Source organism: Hemitrygon akajei, chromosome 8 (assembly GCF_048418815.1).
Source record: "Hemitrygon akajei chromosome 8, sHemAka1.3, whole genome shotgun sequence".
In the NCBI taxonomy this organism is placed as follows: Eukaryota; Metazoa; Chordata; class Chondrichthyes; order Myliobatiformes; family Dasyatidae; genus Hemitrygon; species Hemitrygon akajei.
In genome coordinates this window covers 165,551,956-165,571,547 of record NC_133131.1, presented here as the reverse complement: position 1 = coordinate 165,571,547, position 19,592 = coordinate 165,551,956, and the positions used below count along the sequence as shown (strand labels likewise).

At 43.0% G+C, this 19,592-nt stretch overlaps 1 protein-coding gene across 1 annotated transcript in view; it reads left to right on the top strand.

The window, feature by feature from the left end:
- LOC140732397 (obscurin-like) overlaps positions 1–19,592 on the top strand; it is a 530,964-nt gene that overhangs the window by 29,494 nt on the left and 481,878 nt on the right. Inside the window, exons 4-6 of the mRNA XM_073054987.1 lie at positions 11,098–11,403; positions 12,850–13,107; positions 16,648–16,923. Of these exons, the coding sequence (XP_072911088.1) occupies positions 11,098–11,403; positions 12,850–13,107; positions 16,648–16,923 (840 nt within the window). The remainder of the gene's footprint in view (positions 1–11,097; positions 11,404–12,849; positions 13,108–16,647; positions 16,924–19,592) is intronic.

Sequence of the window (19,592 nt, the reverse complement as noted above, 5' to 3'; positions counted from 1 at the left end):
TCCCTATGAGACTCCCTTGTCCATTCGTCACCCCCATACCTTCCCACCGATCTCCCTCCTGGCACTTAGCCTTGTAAGTGGAACAAGTGCTACACCTGCTCCTACACTTCCTCCCTCACCACCATTCAGGGCCCCAGACAGTCCTTCCAGGTGAGGCGACACTTCACCTGTGAGTCGGCTGGTGTGGTATACTGTGTCTGGTGCTCCCGGTGTGGCCTTTTATATATTGGTGAGACCCGACACAGACTGGGAGACTGTTTCGCTGAACACATCCGCTCTGTCGGCCAATGAAAACAGTATCTCCCAGTGGCCATACATTTTAATTCCACGTCCCATTCCCGTTCTGATATGTCTGTCCATGGCCTCTTCTACTGTCTAGATGAAGCCACACTCAGGTTGGAGGAACAACACCTTATATACCGGCTGGGTAGCCTTCAACCTGATGGCATGAACATTGGCTTCTCTAACTTCCGTTAATGCCCCTCCTCCCCTTCTTACCCCATCCCTGATATATTTAGTTTTTTTTCCCCCTCTTTTTTTTCCCTCTCTTTCTGCCCATCACTCTGCCTGTTCTCCATCTCCCTCTGGTACTCCCCTCCCTCTTTCTTTCTCCCTAGGCCTCCCATCCCATGATCCTTTCCCTTCTCCAGCTCTGTATCCCTTTTGCCAATCACCTTTCCGGCTCTCAGCTTCACCCAACCCCCTCTGGTCCTCTCCTATCATTTCGTATTTTCCCCTCCCCCTCCTATTTTCAAATCTCTTACTATCTTTCCTTTCAGTTAGCCCTGACGAAGGGTCTTGACCCAAAACGTCGACAGTACTTCTCCCTATAGATGCTGCCTGGCCTGTTGCGTTCCACCACCATTTCATGTGTGTTGCTTGAATTTCCAGCATCTGCAGATTTCCTCGTGTTTACTTCAATACTATATATTTTGAGCCTGAGTGATTGTTGGGAAGAAATCTTCTTTAACCAAACACTGGAAAGATTGATACTATTAGAAGCATAGAAACACAGAAAACATACAGCACAATACAGGCCCTTTGGCCCACAAAGCTGTGCCAAACATGTCCTTACCTTAGAAATTATCTAACTTCTAATTATCTAATGGTTACCCATAGCCCTCTATTTTTCTGAGCTCCATGTACCTGTCCAGGAGATTCTTAAAAGACCCTATCATATCTGCCTCCACCACTACTGCTGGCAGCCCATTCCATGCACTCACCTCTCTCTGCGTTTTAAAAACAACTTACCCCTGACAATTTAATCTTTGGCCTTCCAACAAAATTTGTTCCATAGTTACCAAATTTATCCTTTCCCTACCAATAATCTTGTGCTATAACATGCCCTTCAAAGTACAAAATACAAAATTAATTTTATTATCATAAAACATATATGTCACCATATATAATCATAAGGTTCATTTTCTTCATAACTTGGTATCCTGATCTGTAGTCTTACCATATGTCCAAACTACTTAAACTATTATTTCCACCACCTCAGTAGTGCCCTAGCTGTAGCTCATCTACTGTTGATGTCTTCATGTATATCACTAATATTCAAATATAGCTATAACTAATACTGGAGATCAGTTTGTACCTGTGGGGCTCAGGAAATTTACCATGAAAATCTGGTCTCTAAATTCTCTATTACATTGACATGGTGATCCATCTTGGTTTGTTCTGCTTCCTTTGCAGCCATGCCATTTGACTACCATGGACTATACCTACTCAGGTTTCACTAAATCCATCTTGTAGAATATATGAGGGGTGATTGATAAGTTTGTGGCCTAAGGTAGAAGGAGTCAATTTTAGAAAACCTAGCACATTTATTTTTCAACATAGTCCCCTGCTACATTTACACACTTAGTCCAGAGGTCGTGGAGCATACGGATCTTGGACCTCCAGAAAGTGTCCACAGCAGGGGTGATTGATAAGTTTGGGGTGATTGATAAGTTTGTGGCCTAAGGTAGAAGGAGATGAGTTATTAACTTCAAACTTTCTGCATAATCACTCAGTTGAACTGCATGTGCATGTAACGAGAGCTGTATAACTCATCTCCTACAAAATGCTGGTGGAACACTGCAGGCCAGGCAGCATCTATAAGGAGAAGCACTGTCGACGTTTCGGGCTGAGACCCTTCATCAGGACTAACTGAAAGGAAAGATACTAAGAGATTTGAAAGTAATGGGGGGGAGGGGAAATGCGAAATGATAGGAGAAGACCGGAGGGGGTGGGAAGAAGCTAAGAGCTGGAAAGGTGATTGGCGAAAGTGATACAGAGCTGGAGAAGGGAAAGGATCATGGGACGGGAGGCCTCGGGAGAAAGAAAGTGGGAGGGGGAGCACCAGAGGGAGATGGAGAACAGGCAGAGTGATGGGCAGAGAGAGAGAAATAAAAACAAACAACTAAATATTGTCAGAGATGGGGTAAGAAGGGGAGGAGGGGCATTAACAGAAGTTAGAGAAGTCAATATTCATGCCATCAGGTTGGAGGCTACCCAGCCGGTATATAAGGTGTTGTTCCTCCAACCTGAGTGTGGTTTCATCTTGACAGTAGAGGAGGCTATGGATAGACATATCAGAATGGGAATGGGACGTGGAATTAAAATGTGTAGCCATTGGGAGATCCTGCTTTCTCTGGCGGACTGAGCATAGGACCATGGCCTGTTATAGATGGCAGTTAAACTTTTTAATATGATGCAAATAAAAGTAGCAGGTCTGCAGTGAGTATTAAGAGACAAAAGAGTGCAACGTTTTGGTAAATATTGGTAGTTCTGACCCATAGTGTTTATTGTGGGTAACTGAGAGCAGGGGCAGCTGACTTTTAAGTATAATGGCTGGAAAATTTAATTGACAGGTATTAACATTATTTTCTGCAGTGATGGATCTGAGGGATTTCTACCAGTTGGTGGTTGGTGTAGGACAATTAATTTTCAATATATTGATATAGAGTCTTAAAGGGACATTGAACAGATAAAGAAAAGGTGTGAAATATTAATGGGCTTATTTAGCATCGATGTTCCTGTCGTCGTCCAGAGAAGGGGTTCCCAATCTTTTTTATGCCGTGGAGCCTTACTGTTAACTGAGGGGTTCATGAGCCCCAGACTGGGAACTCCTGGTCCAGAGGATCTTCCTCCATTTGCCTTGCCTTTGATCCTCATATCCATTTGAGTCCTAATGTTCACCCTGCTATGTTGAAGTGCATGCAACTCAGTTTATGTTTTAACTAGTATTAGAGATGTGCTGTAACTCAGTGGTTCTCAACCTTTTTCTGCTTGTTGCCCACTTGTGACTTTCATTTACCTCAGAAGACCCCACCCTCCATTGTCTCTGTTGTAAAGTATTTTTTTGTCAACTGTACTAATTATTCTGATATACAGTCAATATTTATGTTTTAACAGGTTATAGGTGTTATAATATGTTAAATGTTACAGGTTTATATGAAAAAATATAACAGCAATACAATTGTGTGAGTAGACGCTATAGAAAATTAATAAATGTCGAAGAATTCACATGAAAATCTCACATGAAAAAGTATCAGTATTGAATATACATTTAAAAATCAAAGTAGCTTTTTAGGACTCATTTAAATAGAAGCCCTGAATATGGCCCAGTTTGATGATTCAAAGCAGTCCTGTAAGTGCTCCTCCGCCTCCCTTGATCATGCATTTGCGGTTCTCATGTCTAGTGCTGAGGCTCTCAGTCTCTGTCTATATAGATGTATAGTCAAAATAAAGCCAAGAAATCAAAGTTGACGAAGTGCGGGTGTGGGCTGGCATAGTAAGCAGCCTTGTTGGTGATGTAACAGTGATCAAGTCTATTGGCTTGTTTGATTCCACAGGTGACGTGTTGGTGGTAGTTTGTCAGAGATTTCTTCAAGCTGACTTGTTTGAATTACGCTGCAAATATCTGGGAAGGCATCTGGGTGTGCTGTCTTATGACTATTGATCACGATGCTTAGCTCCTTCAGTGCCAGCTTGATGTTTGCCATTGATGGAATGTAATGATGGTGGAAATCATCCTGAACAGATAGATTAGAGAACTCTTGATGGACAGCTGTTACAGTTTGAGGGAGCAGGACTGAGATAAAACCACCACGTCTATGCATCATGATGAGTTAATCATGAAACAAATGCTGCCACCTCTGCCTTTACCTTAGTTGATGTGGACTAGGTAGGCCAAAAGGCCTGTTTCTGTGCTGTACTTATCTATGACTCTATGATGCTGCTGTCCATGCAGTAGAAGGTAAAACCCTTGGGCTGGAGCGGATGTCCGGAGTGCTGGGGGTGAGCCATGTCTCTGTGAGGCAGAGAACCCAACAGTTCCTGATGTCTCTTTTGTACTGCAATCTGGCTATGATGTTTTCAATTTTATTTTCCAGAGAGTGAGCATTAGTCAGGAGGATGATGGTGGGAGGGGGGTGTTGGGGTTGGGTGTGGCCTTAGGGCCCTGCACTTTCCCAGCAGCAGATGTGAAGATGTAAGGTCTATTGTTATAAGGCTTTTTCCTGCGGCCTTTCTTAAAAATGGGAAAATTGTTTTCTAGTGGGCCCCAGCTATGCCTGCCTTTTCATTGGCTATGTAGAACAGTCCATGTTTTAAGCCTTACCTGGTATTGCTCCCCAACTCTACCTCTGCTGTACTGATGACTGCATTGGGGCTGCTTCAGTAACTTTGCCTGTAACTTCCGCTAAACTTACTTGGTCTAATCTGACACCTCCCTCCCCTTTCTCGGTCTCACTGTCTGCATCTCTGGAGACAAACTGTCAACTGACATCTTTTATCATTCCTGCTGATTCCCATGGTTTTCTTGACTATACTTCTTCTTAACCTGTTTCTTCTAAACATACTATTTCATTTTCTCAGTTCCTTTGTCTCTCCCTTATCTGTTCCCAAGATGCAGCTTTCCTTTCCAGGACAACAGAGATGTCTTACTTCTTCAAAGAACAGTGTTTCCCTTCCTCCTCCATTGATGTTTCCCTCACCTGCATCTCCTCCATTTCTCAAATATCCATGCTCACCCCATTTTCCCACTGCCTCAATAGTGATTGAATTCTTTTGTTCTTACCTAATACCCCATGAGCCTCTGCGTTCAACACATCCTTCTCCGCATCTTCCGCCAACTCCAAAGGGATCCTACCACCAAACATAACCTTACCTCCCCATCCCAACTCACTGCTTTCCACAGGGATTTCACCCTCCGTGATCCCCTTGTCCATTCAACCCTCCTCACTAATCATCCGCTTGGCACTTCTCCCTGCAAGCAGCGAAAGTGTTACACCTGCCCATTCTCCTGCTCCCTCACCTCCATTCAGGGCCGCGAATAGTGCTACCAGGAGAGGCAACATTTCACCTGCAGATTTGTTAGGGTATTCGGTGCTGCTAATGCAGCCTCCTCTACAGTGATGAGACTCATTGTAAGTTGGTGGACCGCTTCATCGAGCACCTCTGCTCCATCTACCAAAAGCAGAATTTCCTGGTAGCCAAACTTTGTAATTTTAATTCCCATTCCTGTTCCAACATGTTGGTCCATGGCCTCCTCTTGTGTCACAATGAAACCACCCCCAGGGTGGAGGATCAACACCTTATATTCTGTCAGGGTAGCCTCCAATTTGATGCCATGAATATTGATTATTCCTTCCTTTAAAAGATTTTTCCCTCCCCCGACCCCACTTCTATTCCCCCACACTGGCCTCTTACTTCTTCTTGACTGCCTGTAACCTCTCTCCCTGGGTCCCCTCCTCCTCTCCTTTCTCCTATGGTCCACTCTACTCTCTTATCAGATTCCTTCCTTTCTAGCCCTCTCTAATCAACTGTATATTCATTTCCATGGATGCTGCCTGACCATAAGATATAGGAGCAGAATTAGGCTATTTGGCCCATCGAGTCTGCTCCACCATCTCATTATGGCTGATCCATTTCCCTCTCAATCTTAATTTCCTGTCTTCTCCCATGTCCCTTCATGCCCTGACTAATCAAGAGTCTATTAACCTCTGCCTTAAATATACCAAATGACTTTGACTCCACAGCTGCCTGTGGCAACATATTCCACAGATTTACCACACTCTGGCTAAAGAAATTTCTTCTCATCACTGTTCTAAATGGGTGTCCCTCTATCCTGAGGCTGTGTCCTCTGGTCTTAGACTTCCCCACCATAGGAAACCTCATTTTCACATCCACGCTATCGCTGTACAACATTCAGTAGGTTTTAATGAGATCCCCCCCTCTCATTTTTCTGAATTCCAGTGATTAAGCCCAGAGCCATCAAACACTCCTCATATCATAAGCCTTTCCATCTTAGAATCATTTTCATGAACCTCCTTTGAACCCTCTCCAGTGTCAGTAAATCCTTTCTTAGATAAGGGACCCAAAACTGCTCATGATACTTCAAGTGAGGCTTCGCCAGTGCTTAATAAAGTCTCAACATTACATCCTTGCTTTTATATTTTTGCCCTCTTGAAATGAATGCTTTTGTTGCATTTACCTTCCTCACCACAGACTTAACCTGAAAATTAACCTTTAGACAATCCTGCGCAAGGACTCCCAAATCCCTTTGTGCCTCAAATTTTTGTATTTTCTGTCCATTTAGAAAATAGCTAATCCTTTTATTTCTTCTACCAAAGTGCATGATCATACACTTCCAGACACTGTTTCTCATCTGTCACTTCTTTGCCCATTCTCCTAATCTGTCTAAGTCTCTGTACTTCCTCAACACTTCCTGCCCCTCTACCTATCTTTGTATCGTCTGCAAACTTGGCCACAAAGCCATTAATTCTGTCATCCAAATCATTGACATATAATGTAAAAAGAAACAGTCCCAACACAGACTCCTGAGGAACACCACTAGTCACAGGCAGCGAACCAAAAAAGGCTACCTTTTTTCCCCACTCTTTGCCTCCTGCCAATCTGCCACTGTTTTATCCATGCTAGTATTTTTCCTGTTACACCATATACTCTTAACTTGTTGAGCAGCCTCGTGTGGTGCCTTGTCAAAGACCTTCTGAAAATCCAAGTACAGGTGTCCCCTGCTTTACGAATGTTTGCTTTACGCCACTTGGCTTTTACAGAAGACCTACATTAGTAACCTGTTTTCGCATTACAAAGAGGATTTTCGCTTTTACGAAAATTTTTCCCATATTAATTAATGGTTCTTTGCTTTACGTCATTTCGGCTTAAGAAAGGTTTCATAGGAGTGCTCTACCTTTGTAAGGGGGGGGGGGGTGGTGGAACACCTATGCACAACATCCACCGATTCTCCTTTGTCTATCCTGCTTGTTATTTCTCCAAAGAATTCCAACAGATTTGTCAGGCAAGATTTTCTCTTGAGGAAATCATGCTGAATATGACCTATTATGAGCCTCCAAGTATCTTGGTGGTGGCCAGTGTTCCCTCTAAAGTGTGCGTGCACACATCTTTTGCTACTAGTACACAAGGGAATTTGAACTGTGCACAAAAGGTCGTCACCCTCTACCTCGTTGGCATGTTAAGTATATTTCTCAGTCATACACAATCACATTTCCTTTTCCAGTTTCTGATGCAGATGGTGTTGAAAACGTGAAGTTTGCAATGATTTGTCTGCTGATTTTAGAACTGGCTTATTTATACTGTTTCTATTGAAGAAATTATTCAGTGCGCACATGTCACTAGGCCAAAAACTGTACATTACAAGATTTTTGCGCATACTGGTCATTACAAATTAGAGGGAACATTGGCCACCACCCTTCTTTTCTCCACCAATTTAAGACCTTAATTACTGATCCATCCCTCTCTTTTTCCATGATAACTTTAAAGTTGATTAAATTGGTTTATTATTATTTTTGTGTGGGACTGTGTCAAATGCCTTTTGAAAATCCAAGTACACAACATCAACCAATTCTCCTTGCTTGTCTATCCTGCTTGTTATTTCTTCAAATAATTCCAACAAATTTGTTAGGCAAGGTTTTCTCTTGAGGAACCCATGCTGACTATGGCCTATTTTATTAAATGCCTCCAAGTACCCTGAGACTGCATCCTTAATAATTGACTCCAACATCTTCCCAACTATTGCGCTCAGACTAACAGGCCCATAATTTCTTTTCTTCTGCCTCTCTCTCTTCTTGAAGAGTGGAATGACATGTGCAATTTTCAAGTCTTCCAGGACAATTCCAGAGTCTAGTGATTCTTGAAAGATCGTTACTAATGCTTCCACAATCTCTTTAGCCACTTCCTTCAGAACCCTAGGGTGTACACCATCTGGTACAGGTAATTTGTCTACCTTCAGACCTTTCAGTTTCCCAAGAACCTTCTCTGTAATTATGGTAACTTTACACACTTCATGACCCTTGACACCTGTAACTTTCAGCATATTACAGCTGTGCCTCTGGCACTGAGTCAGCCCCGTGGCTCAGAAGGGTAGGGAACAGAAGAGGATGGCAACAATAATAGAAGACTGTATAGTCAGGGTGACAGATAGGCAAATCTTGGGATGCGAAAAGGAAGCATGGATGGTAGTTTGCCTCAGGTGCTGGTGTCCCCAGTGTTTCTGTATGCATCCACAATGTCCTGAAAGGGAGGTGAGCAATCAGAAGTCATGGTAGATACTGGCATAAGTGACATAGGTAGAAAAAAGTAGGAGGTCCTGAAAAAATAATACAGTGATTTAGGAATGAAGCTGAGAAGCAAGACCTCAAAGGTAGCAATCTTAGGATTGCTGCCTGTGCCACACAACAGTGAGGATGCGGATAAAAGGAGGTGGCAGATAAATGCGTGGCTGAAGAATTGGAGTAGGGTAGAGTACCCATAGTGCTTTCCCCTTACATTCCTCCTTCACCTCTCCTGCCTATCCCCTCCCCCACCCCTTGATCTTTCCTCTGATTGGTTTTTCACTTGGCACCTTCCACCCTCCCCCCACCTTCTTTATAGGGCCCCTGCCCCCTCCTTCAGTCCTGACGAAAGGTCTCGGCCCGAAAAGTTAACTGCTCATTTCAACAGGTGCTGCCTGACCCTCTAGAGTAAGTTACGTGGTCAGCACAATATTGTGGGTTGAAGGGCCTGTAATGTGCTGTAAATTTCTATGTTCTTTGATAGGTGGAGGGGTAAGTAATGCTGAGGAAGCAATGCGATTGTAGTAGAACTTTGACAAATTGGAAGAATGGGCAAAAAAGTGGCAGATGGAATACAGTGTTGGGAAATGTATGATAATGCGTTTTGGTAAACAAAACAATAGTGTGGACTATTATCAAAATGGGGAGAAGTTCAAACACCAGAGGTACAAAGGGGCTTTGGAATCCTCGTGCAAGATTCCCAGAAGGTTAATTTATAGGTTGGTCTGTGGTAAAGAAGGCAACTGCAATGTTGGCATTTATTCCAAGGGGAATAGAATATAAAAGCAAGGATATAATGCTGATCCTTTTGTAAGACACTAGTCAGGCCGCATGGAGTATTGTCAACAATTTTGGAGCCCGTATATCAGAAAGGATGTGTTGTTATTGGAGAGAGTACAGAGGAGGTTCACAAAGATGATTCTGGGAATTAAGGGGTTAACATATGAGGAGCATTTTGCAGCTTTGGGCCTGTACTCACCGGAATTTAGAAGAATGCAGGGGAAGATCTTATTGAAACCTACCAAATGTTGAGAGGACTAGACAATAGGTGCAGGAATAGGCCATTCGGCCCTTCGAGCCAGCACCGCCATTCACTGTGATCATGGCTGATCATCCACAATCAGTACCCCGTTCCTGCCTTCTCCCCATATCCCTTGGCTCTGCTATCTTTAAGAGCTCTGTCTAACTCTTCCTTGAAAGCATCCAGAGAATTGGCCTCCACTGCCTTCTGAGGCAGAGCATTCCACAGATCCACAACTCCCTGGTTGAAAAAGTTTTTCCTCAACTCAACTACAATACCGGAGATACAGTAACAGTGAGGTTTAAATCGCAGGGGAAATACAATCCTGCAGATACAGGAACAGTGAGGTTTAAATCGCAGGGGAAATACAATCCTGCAGATACAGGAACAGTGAGGTTTAAATCGCAGGGGAAGTACAATACAGCAGATACAGGAACAGTGAGGTGCAAGAGAGAGAATGAACCACAAAAGTAGAGACATATCAGCTGAAATAGCTCAGTTGGGAGAGCGTTAGACTGTAGATCTAAAGGTCCCTGGTTCAATCCTGGGTTTCGGCACTGGTACATGTTTATTGTCACCGCAATAGCATAGCAGTTAACAGGGTGGATGTGGAGAGGATGTTTCCTATGGTGGGGGTATCCAGAACTAGAGGGCACAGCCTCAAAATTGAGAGGCGATCTTTTAGAACAGAGGTAAGGAGGAAGTTTTTTAGTGAGAAGTAGTGAATCTGTGGAATGCTATGCCACAGACAGCAGTGGAGGCCGGGTCTGTGGGTATATTTAAGGCGGAAGTTGATCATTTACTGATCGGTCAGGGCATTGAAATATATGGTGAGAAGGCAGGTCTATGGAGTCGAGTGGGATCCAGGATCAGCCACGATGGAATGACAGAGCAGACTCGATGGGCTGAATGGCCTAATTCTTCTACTATCTCTTATGGTCTTATCATGTCTTCCACAATGAACAGTGACACTAAATACTTATTCAGTTCGTCTACCATTTTGTTGTCCCCTATTACTACCTCTGCAGCATTGTTTTCCAATGATCCAAAATCTACGCTTGCCTCTCTTTTGCATTTTATGTATCTGATGAAACTTTTGGTACCCTCTTTACTATTATTGGCTAGCTTACTTTCGTATTCAATCTTTGCCTTAATGGCTTTTTCAGTTGCTTTCTGTTGGTTTTTAAAAGCTTCCTAATCCTTCCACTAATTTTTGCTCTATTATATGCCTTCTCTTTGGCTTTTATGTTGGTTTTGACTTCTCTTGTTAGCCATGGTTATGTCATCTTTCATTTTGAATATTTCTTCCTCCTTTGAGATATGTACAGTGCCTAAAAAAGGTATTCATCCTGCTTGGAAGTTCTCATGTTTTATTGTTTTACAACATTGAACCGCAGTGGATTTAATTTGGCTTTTTTTTTGTCAGTGATCAGCAGAAAAAAAAGACTCTGTTGTATCAAAGTGAAAACATAGTAATATCTGTGTATTTTTTCCCAGCTCCCCGGAAAGTTCCACCACATCCCCCAGTCAACCCTGTGGTCAAAGAAAAGACAGCAACATCGGTTACTTTGGCCTGGTCACTGCCCGTAGATGTGCCGCCTACCCCCGTGACTGGATACATAGTCCAAAGAAAAAAAGTAGAAAGCAATACCTGGACACGATGCCACACTTCAGAAAGGATAGAGGCACAAGAGTTTACAATGAGTGCCTTGCAAGAAAGAGCTACTTATCAGTTCAGAATTAGTTCTGTTAACAACTTTGCTCAGAGTGAATACTTAGAAGTCCCAGGAACATTTTATATTGGTGAGTGTCATCTTTCTGTTTCTTCAAGCATATTCTCCATTAATGTTGCTTTATACCTGATGCACCATCAATAACTCACGCCGAGACTTAGGAAGTGAGATATCGGCTTTTATTGACTGAAGAACAACACTACATCCTGGGGAAAATGAGGGAGAGCAGCAGGCCACAGTCGCCTTTATACAGGGGGCTGTGGGAGGAGCCACAGGGGTAGTCAGCAGGGTCTTGGGAGGAGCCACAGGAGCAGTCAGACAGGTATATCTAGTTCACCACAATACCCATTTTCTTTAATTCAGAAATGAGCTATAATTTTAACAGACGTATGGAAAAATTACAACAGAGAAGTTCCCATTTAGTTCGCACTGTGCTGGATGGTCTCTCCAGAAAGGACTGCAATATTTTCCTTTCAGTCACTAATTCACTTCACTTTTCGACATTGTAGTTAGACCACACTTCAAATATTGTGTACAGGAAGGATATGATAGCAACAGAGAATGCAGAAGAGATTCACTGGAATGGAGGGCCGTAGTTACAAGGAGAGTTTAGATAGTTATGTTTTATTCTCATTGGAATATAAGAGGCTGAGGGGTGGGTTACCTTATAATTCATGAGGTTGGATCACAGGATAGATAGAAAATTCTGCCTAAGGCAGAGTCTAGAAGCAGGGGGCACAACTTTAAGGTCAGAGGGAAGAAATTAGAGTACAATCTGAATTTAAGAGCAAGTTTTTCACACCAAGAAAATTGAATATTTAGAGTGAGCTGCCAGAGCAAGTGGCAGAGGCTGATACAATCACAGCACTTAAAAGGAACTTTGACAAATATTTGGATAGGAACAGTTTAGAGCATTATGGTCTTGTGCAGTGAAGTGAGGTTAGTGTAGACAGGCATCAGGGTCAGCATGTAAGGTATGGATCAGACTGCCTGCTTCTGTGCTGTACATTTCTCTATGATGCTATCATCATGAATGAATCAGGACTCAGCAAATCAGGTAGCATCTATGAACGGGAGTAATAGTCAATGTTTTGAGCGAAGACCCTTCATCAGCACTCTGTTATAATACATTGGGGCCATCAACTAATTAAACCCCTAATTACACTGATTCTTTGGTCTGACTGATACATATCTTTTTTTTCTCAATAATGCTTGGCCGTTTTAGCTATAAAGACTGGGCCACAGATGCCTATTATATCCAGTTCCCACCAGGTGACTGTATAAAAAAAATCCTGAAGTGTTTGTATTTGACCTATTGCTACACAAACATTTAAAATCTACAAAATCAAGTATGGAGGATGTCAGTAAAGATAATTTCATTTTAACTTGATAATTCACCAATAAAATGTAGGTTATAAAATCAGTAGTATCTTATTTAGTCTTTAGGTTCTCAGTAAAATGAATGTAAAGTAGCTTGGACGTCATGGCTAACAAACAATTGTATTTTTTTTGTCAGAACCCAGAGTTTCCATTGAAAAACCATTGCAAGATGTTGAAGTTCCAGCTGGTGAAGAGGCTACTTTCATTATTGAACTATCCTCTGTTGCTCCTGGAACGTGGTTCATGAATGAAAAAGTTGTCCAAGACAGTGAGAATTATATAATGCGGAGTACTAAAAATATACATACATTAATTATCAAACGAGTGGACAATGAAGCTGATGTGAAGTTTGTATCTAGCAATGCTGAAAGCACTGCTAAATTAAGAGTGAAAGGTATTGTACTAAATAGTTCAGATTCAGATCTATTTAATGCATGTACATAGTGAAGTGGATTGTTTGTGTTAACACCCAAGACAAGCCCCTTTTCCATTTTCACACCTACCTATTTTTAAATGGTTGCCACTGATTTGAGTTTCTTATTAAATTCCTCAATTACTTGTCAAAAATGTTATTTTCTTAATACATTTCCATTTTAATGTAAGAGTGGAGGATGTTTCAAGTGCTTTACTTGGCTGTTGATAACTTCATTGCACTAGGCTGTGATATGCTATTGTTATACTTAAATTTCTGTGAATACGCAAGGTATTCTGAATGGTAACAATAGGATATAGTACCATAATAATGCAGGTTAACCACTGATTTCTTGGCATCCTCGGTTCCTGAGCCTTGCCGGATTAAAATTTTTGCTGGATTAAGACAATAATAATGGCACAATAATGATGACAAAATGGACTGTAGAAGCATTTCATCCAGGTGAAGTTGTACCATGTGTCTTGATCTCTCCCTGTGTAATATTTCTTGCATCCAATAAAAATTCATTAGATTTTGTTCCATCATGAAGGTACATTTCTCTAACCCTGTGATTGAATCACTCAACAACTCAATTAACTTGTCAATAGTAAATCTTTAAGTTTCATCTGTTTCATCATCAATGCTGCCATCTTCATCACTTGCAGTGTTTTTACCAGCATTCAGAACACAGTCTATCATTTCCGAGTCCATAAGGTGATGCACAACAGGGGTTTCGTTGTCGACAATCATCCACTCACGCCCACTTTCTTCATTAAGATTACTTGCTATATCTTTGAAAGCAGGTTCTGTAATACTTTATGCATGTGCAAGCAAATAATGAACAGCTACTTTCTCCTTTGGTACACAAAATCCTATAAAATCGTCAAGTTTTTCTTCAGGCACATTATCAAACATTAAGGCAGGCCACAACTTATGCCAGCTATTCTTTAGTGTTGAAGGTTCTACTTTCTCATACTATTTATTACAAATTGCTATAAATTGCACATTGCACATTTAGACGGAGACATAACGTAAAGATTTTTTACTCCTCATGTATGTGAAGGATGTAAGTAATAAAGTCAATTCAATTCAGTTCCTCGAGCAATGAACCAAAGAATGTCCTTTGTGTTAAATTCTTTAATAAATGTCTGTACAATTGCCAACATTCACCTCCTCTAACAGATGTTCCTTGAAAAATGAGCGATATTTGGCCTTGTAATTTCATCCAAATTAAAAGAGGTGCCAAACTATCAGTTTCCAGAAAATCAGTGGTCAACGTGTCCTTTAAGAATGCACCCTTGGCAGCCCAGAATCCATATCAAGTGTTGAACAACTTTCTATATCCAACAAACATTTTACATAGAAATTTTAGTGAATTTCTCCTCTTGTTTTCCTAGTTATAATTATAAAATGATAATCTTTTGCAACCAGTTGTTTAATTGGAAAATATACTTATCCTACTCTCACTATTAAAACCTTCACAGTTTCAAAAGCTTCTTAAATTTACTCTAGGCTATCCCTACTGCAAAAGAAGCAGTTCCAATATCTTAAACCCTCCTCATCCCCAGTGAAGCTGCATTTAACAGTGTTTAATGCTTTTGTGTCCTTCCTTTGATAGAATGTTCAAATATATATTTGGTATTTAATTTGTGGTTAAATCACCCAGTGTAGCTGAACTTATGAATTACCGGAGAACATTGTCAGCTTATAAGAAAATATTGTTTTATATCAACAGGGGATGGACTGGAGCATGACAAGTTCTAAATTAGAATAAGTACTGCACAGCAAAAGTCACCTAGACAAAAGATAGCAAGCAGATTAAATTAGTCAGAAAGTTTCAATTTCAAAATTTAAATCAGCACCACACGTTGAAAGTCACCAGTATAACTCTAGCAAGTGCTAGGATTTACAAATGTGTTAACAATGGCACTAAACTGCATCTCTTCTGTGCATGTAGACAATACAAGAAATTTGTTGGTAAATATGAATGTTGAATTTAAAAGTTGGTGTTTAAATGCCAGTTAAGGTAAGGCTTGGGTAGTTCAATGTTTCTGAGCCAGTTCTCCGGAAAGGAGGATAATTTGGTCCTATTCTGATTTTGTGGGCTCGGAGGGCCGAATCCAGCTAACGAGAATTGTGGACGCTTCCACAAATGGGTATGTTATGAGGTGGTGGTCTTGTCGCAATATGCCCAAAATTAAGATGTAGTGTTCCTGAGTGTTCGGCCTCATAACAGTGCAGGAGACCATAGATGGAAAGATGAAATTGGAAGTGAGATGGTGAATTAAAGTTGCAGGCAACAGGAAGCTCAGGTTTATTTCTGTGAACTGAATGCAGATACTCCATATGTAATCACCCAGTTTGCATTTTGGTACAGTCGGCCCTCCTTATCCGCGGATTCTGCATGCGCGGATTCAACCAACTGCGGATCGGGAAAACCTGGAAGTTCTCTCTCCAGAACTCGTTGTTTGAGCATGTACAGACTATTTTTTCTTGTCATTATTCCCTAAACAATACAGTATAACAACTATTTACATAGCATTTACATTGTATTAGGTATTATAAGTAATCTAGAAATTAGTTAAAAGTACAGGCAGTCCTTGGGTTATGAATGAATTGTGTACCTGAGTCCGTCTTTAAGTCGGATTTGAAGTTGGAACAGGTACATCTGGTATTATTTAGCGTCAGTTAGTCAAACGTTTTTCTTAGTGTATAGTGCATATTTTACCTTTCTATGCATATAAAACACTTAAGAAACATATGTATTTCAATAATTAAACCACTGCGTTGCTTAGTGATAATTGTAGCTTTCATTGGTGCAGGGCCTTTCAAATGCTCCATTAAAATTGTACTGATCGTTGACCAACTGTAGCCAAACGCTTTTCCAATGACCGATGGCGTTTCACCTCTTTCCGATCAGTTTATTACTTCCACCTTATTTTCAATCACGATCGTGATTATTTTCGTGAACAGAAACACAGCGGATTCAGAGCTATGCCAGGTCCTAATGTCCACTGCATGGAGACATGTTAAATAAAGTCCAGGGTTCCGCTGAGTCCTAAAGACTCAGGTTTTCAGCACTGAGACAGGTTAAATAGGGACTTCAGCATCCGTGGGGGGGGGGGGGGGGGGTCTTGGAACCAATCCCACGTGGATAAGGAGGGCCGACTGTATCTCCAAACTATATTCTGAGCATTAAATTAGTACATGAGTTTGGAAGAGGTGTGAGTGAATTAGTGTTTCATCAGGAAGAAGTGCTTGGATCTCTGGAGTGCAGAAAGGGAAGAGGTGAAAGGGCAGGTGTCACTTCTCTCACTTAAGACAGAGATGAATTATGGTAGAGGTGGATAAATATTTGGTTAACAAGTGGGTAAAGATTTATGAGGGGTAGATACAGTATGTAGGGGTTAGATAGATGGTCTTATTTAATGTCAGGTTCAAAGTCTTCTGTTTCTAGTTGATATATTTATATCTTCATATGACTTAAAGCATGAATTATAATAGAAATATATTTGTTTTCAGATGCAGCTGTCAGATTCATAAACAAGCCAAAAACTCCATCCGAAGTTACAGTAGTAGCCTCAGAATGTTTGGAATTGTCTTGTGAGGTGTCACCAGCTAATGCTGTGGTCATATGGAGAAAGGATCAAAAAGAGGTTAAGCCGGACCAGAGGATAAACATCATCTCTCAGGGAACACAACGCAAACTTGTCATCAAAAAAGTGCAGCAGAGCGACCAAGGAAACTACACCTGCACATCTAATGATGACAGTCTAACATTCCAAGTTAAGATCAAAGGTAAGAATAAGTTTGCTCATTGCTTTAAATATAACAGGTTGTTGTATTAAGTTATAAAGCAGATAACAACTCGCTCTGCCAAGTTTAAGTCTCACAAATGAAGCTTCCACTTGGACCTGTGATCATCAGTTGTCAGTTGTGAAAAATTAAATTTAGCATTTTGTCTTCCTTCCTCTTTGCCCTAACATTTTAGAAACCTAGATAACCTACAGCACAATGCAGGCCCTTCGGCCCACAAAGTTGGCTGAACATGTCCCTACCTCAAATATGATGCACCATCAATAACTCTTGGAGATGGGAGGCGAACGATAGGCTTTTATTAGCAGCAAAAGTGACCACAACATCTTGGAGACTGAGGGAGGAGCAGTGCCTCCAATCGCCTCTATACAGGGGTCTGTGGGAGGAGCCACAGGAGCAGTCAGTAGAGGGGCGTGTCTAGACAGGTATACACATAGTTTACCACATTCACCCCCCCCCCCCCTTTGTTTTAAAAGAGAGTCCCCACGGGGCGAAGTTTCTTACAAGTATATTTACAGGTTAAGTCTATCAGGCAGTCGAGTCTGTCGCTGCGATCTACGTAGCACCGGTGATGGTGGTTGTGCTGGCTCCGGCCTGACTGGAGGTTCCAGCCCGTTAGGCGTCAGTAATCCCTCGTGCATGGCATCTGGTATGGGAGTGTTGTGAGGAGTCTGCGTAGGGCTTGCTGTGCGCGGGGTCTCGTGGGTATATATATACATCGGTGGGTACGGGGTAGGAGTCTGGTGCTCTTGTAGGCACCAGGTTGCGGACGGAGACCGTGTCCTCCCGCCCATCAGGTAAGGCCACGTAGGCATACTGGGGGTTCGCATGAAGTAGGTGAACCCTCTCGACCATCGGGGAGTATATATTACTCCTCGCATGTTTCCGGAGCAGCACGGGCCCTGGGGATGTCAGCCAAGCCGGTAGGGTGGTCCCAGTGGCAGACTTACTGGGAAAAGAAAAGAGTCGCTCATGAGGGGTGGCATTGGTGGACGTGCATAACAGGGAGCGGATGGAGTGGAGTGCCTCGGGGAGGACTTCCTGCCAGTGAGAGACTGGCAATCCCTTTGACCTAAGGGCTAAGAGTGTGGCCTTCCACACAGTGGCATTCTCCCGCTCTACCTGTCCATTCCCCCGGGGATTATAGCTTGTGGTCTTACTAGTAGCAATACCCCTAGCCAGCAGGTACTGGCGCAGCTCGTCACTCATAAACGAGGACCCTCTATCACTGTGGATATAGCAGGGATATCCGAACAGAGTGAAGAGCTGGTGCAGGGCTTTAATGACGGATGTGGCAGTGGTATCGGGGCAGGGGAATTGCGAGTACTGGTCGATTATGTTGAGAAAGTACACATTGCGGCTGGTGGAGGGAAGGGGGCCCTTAAAGTCAACACTCAGTTGCTCAAAGGCGTGGGTGGCCTTGATAAGTTGTGCCTGTTCAGGACGGTAGAAGTGCGGTTTGCACTCAGCGCAGAAGTGACAGTCCCTGGTCATCGTCCTGATGTCCTCAAGGGAGTAAGGCAGGTTCCGGGCTTTCATGAAATGGTAAAGTCGGGTGACCCCCTGGGTGGCAAAGATCTGCATGGAGGGCGTATAGCTGGTCGAGCTGCGCGCTGGCACACGCTTCCTGTGATAGGGCATCAGGGGGCTCATTGAGCCTTCCAGGCCAAGTACAGGATGTCATAGTTGTAGGTGGAGAGTTCGATTCTCCACCTCAAACTTTTATCGTTTTTGATTTTGCCCCGCTGTTGGTTGCTGAACATGAACGCAACTGAGCGCTGGTTGGTCAGCAAGGTGAACCTTTTGCCAGCGAGATAGTGCCTCCAGTGCCTAATAGCTTCCACTATGGCCTGGGCTTCTTTCTCTACCGTGGAGTGCCGAATTTCAGGGCTCTGAAGGGTATGAGAGAAGAATGCTTACCGGCCTTCCTGCCTGATTGAGGGTAGCAGCCAGCGCGAAGTCGGAGACGTCACTCTCTACTTGGAAGGGAATGGTCTCGTCCACCGCATACATCGTTGCTTTGGCAATGTCCCCTTTAATGCGGCTGAAGGCCGCGCAGGCCTCGGCTGAGAGGGGAAATGCGGTGGACTTGACCGGGGGCGGGCCTTGTCTGCGTAGTGAGGGACCCATTGGGCGTAATAGGAAAAGAAGCCCAGGCACTGTTTGAGGGCTCTGAGGGTGATGGGAAGAGGGAGTTCCAACAGGGGGCGCATACAGTCGGGGTCAGGGCCAATGACCCTGTTCTCCACGACATACCCAAGGATAGCAAGTTGGGTGGTTCCGAACACACACTTGTCCCTGTCATAGGTGAGGTTAAGAGCTTTGGCCGCTTGGAAAAATCATTGGAGGTTGGTGTCTGCAGATGGTGATGTTATCCAAATATGGGAACGTGGCCTTCATTTGGCACTGGTCCACCATCCGGTCCATTTCCCTCTGGAAGACAGAGACACCATTCGTGACACCGAAGGGGACGCGCAGGAAGTGATAGAGCCTGCCGCCTGCCTCGAAGGCGGTGTAGGGGCGGTCCTCTGGGCGGATGGGGAGCTGACAGTAAGCGGATTTCAGGTCTATGGTCGAGTACACCTTGTACTGAGCTATCTAATTGACCATATCCGCGATGCGGGGTAGGGGGTATGCGTCAAGCTGCGTGA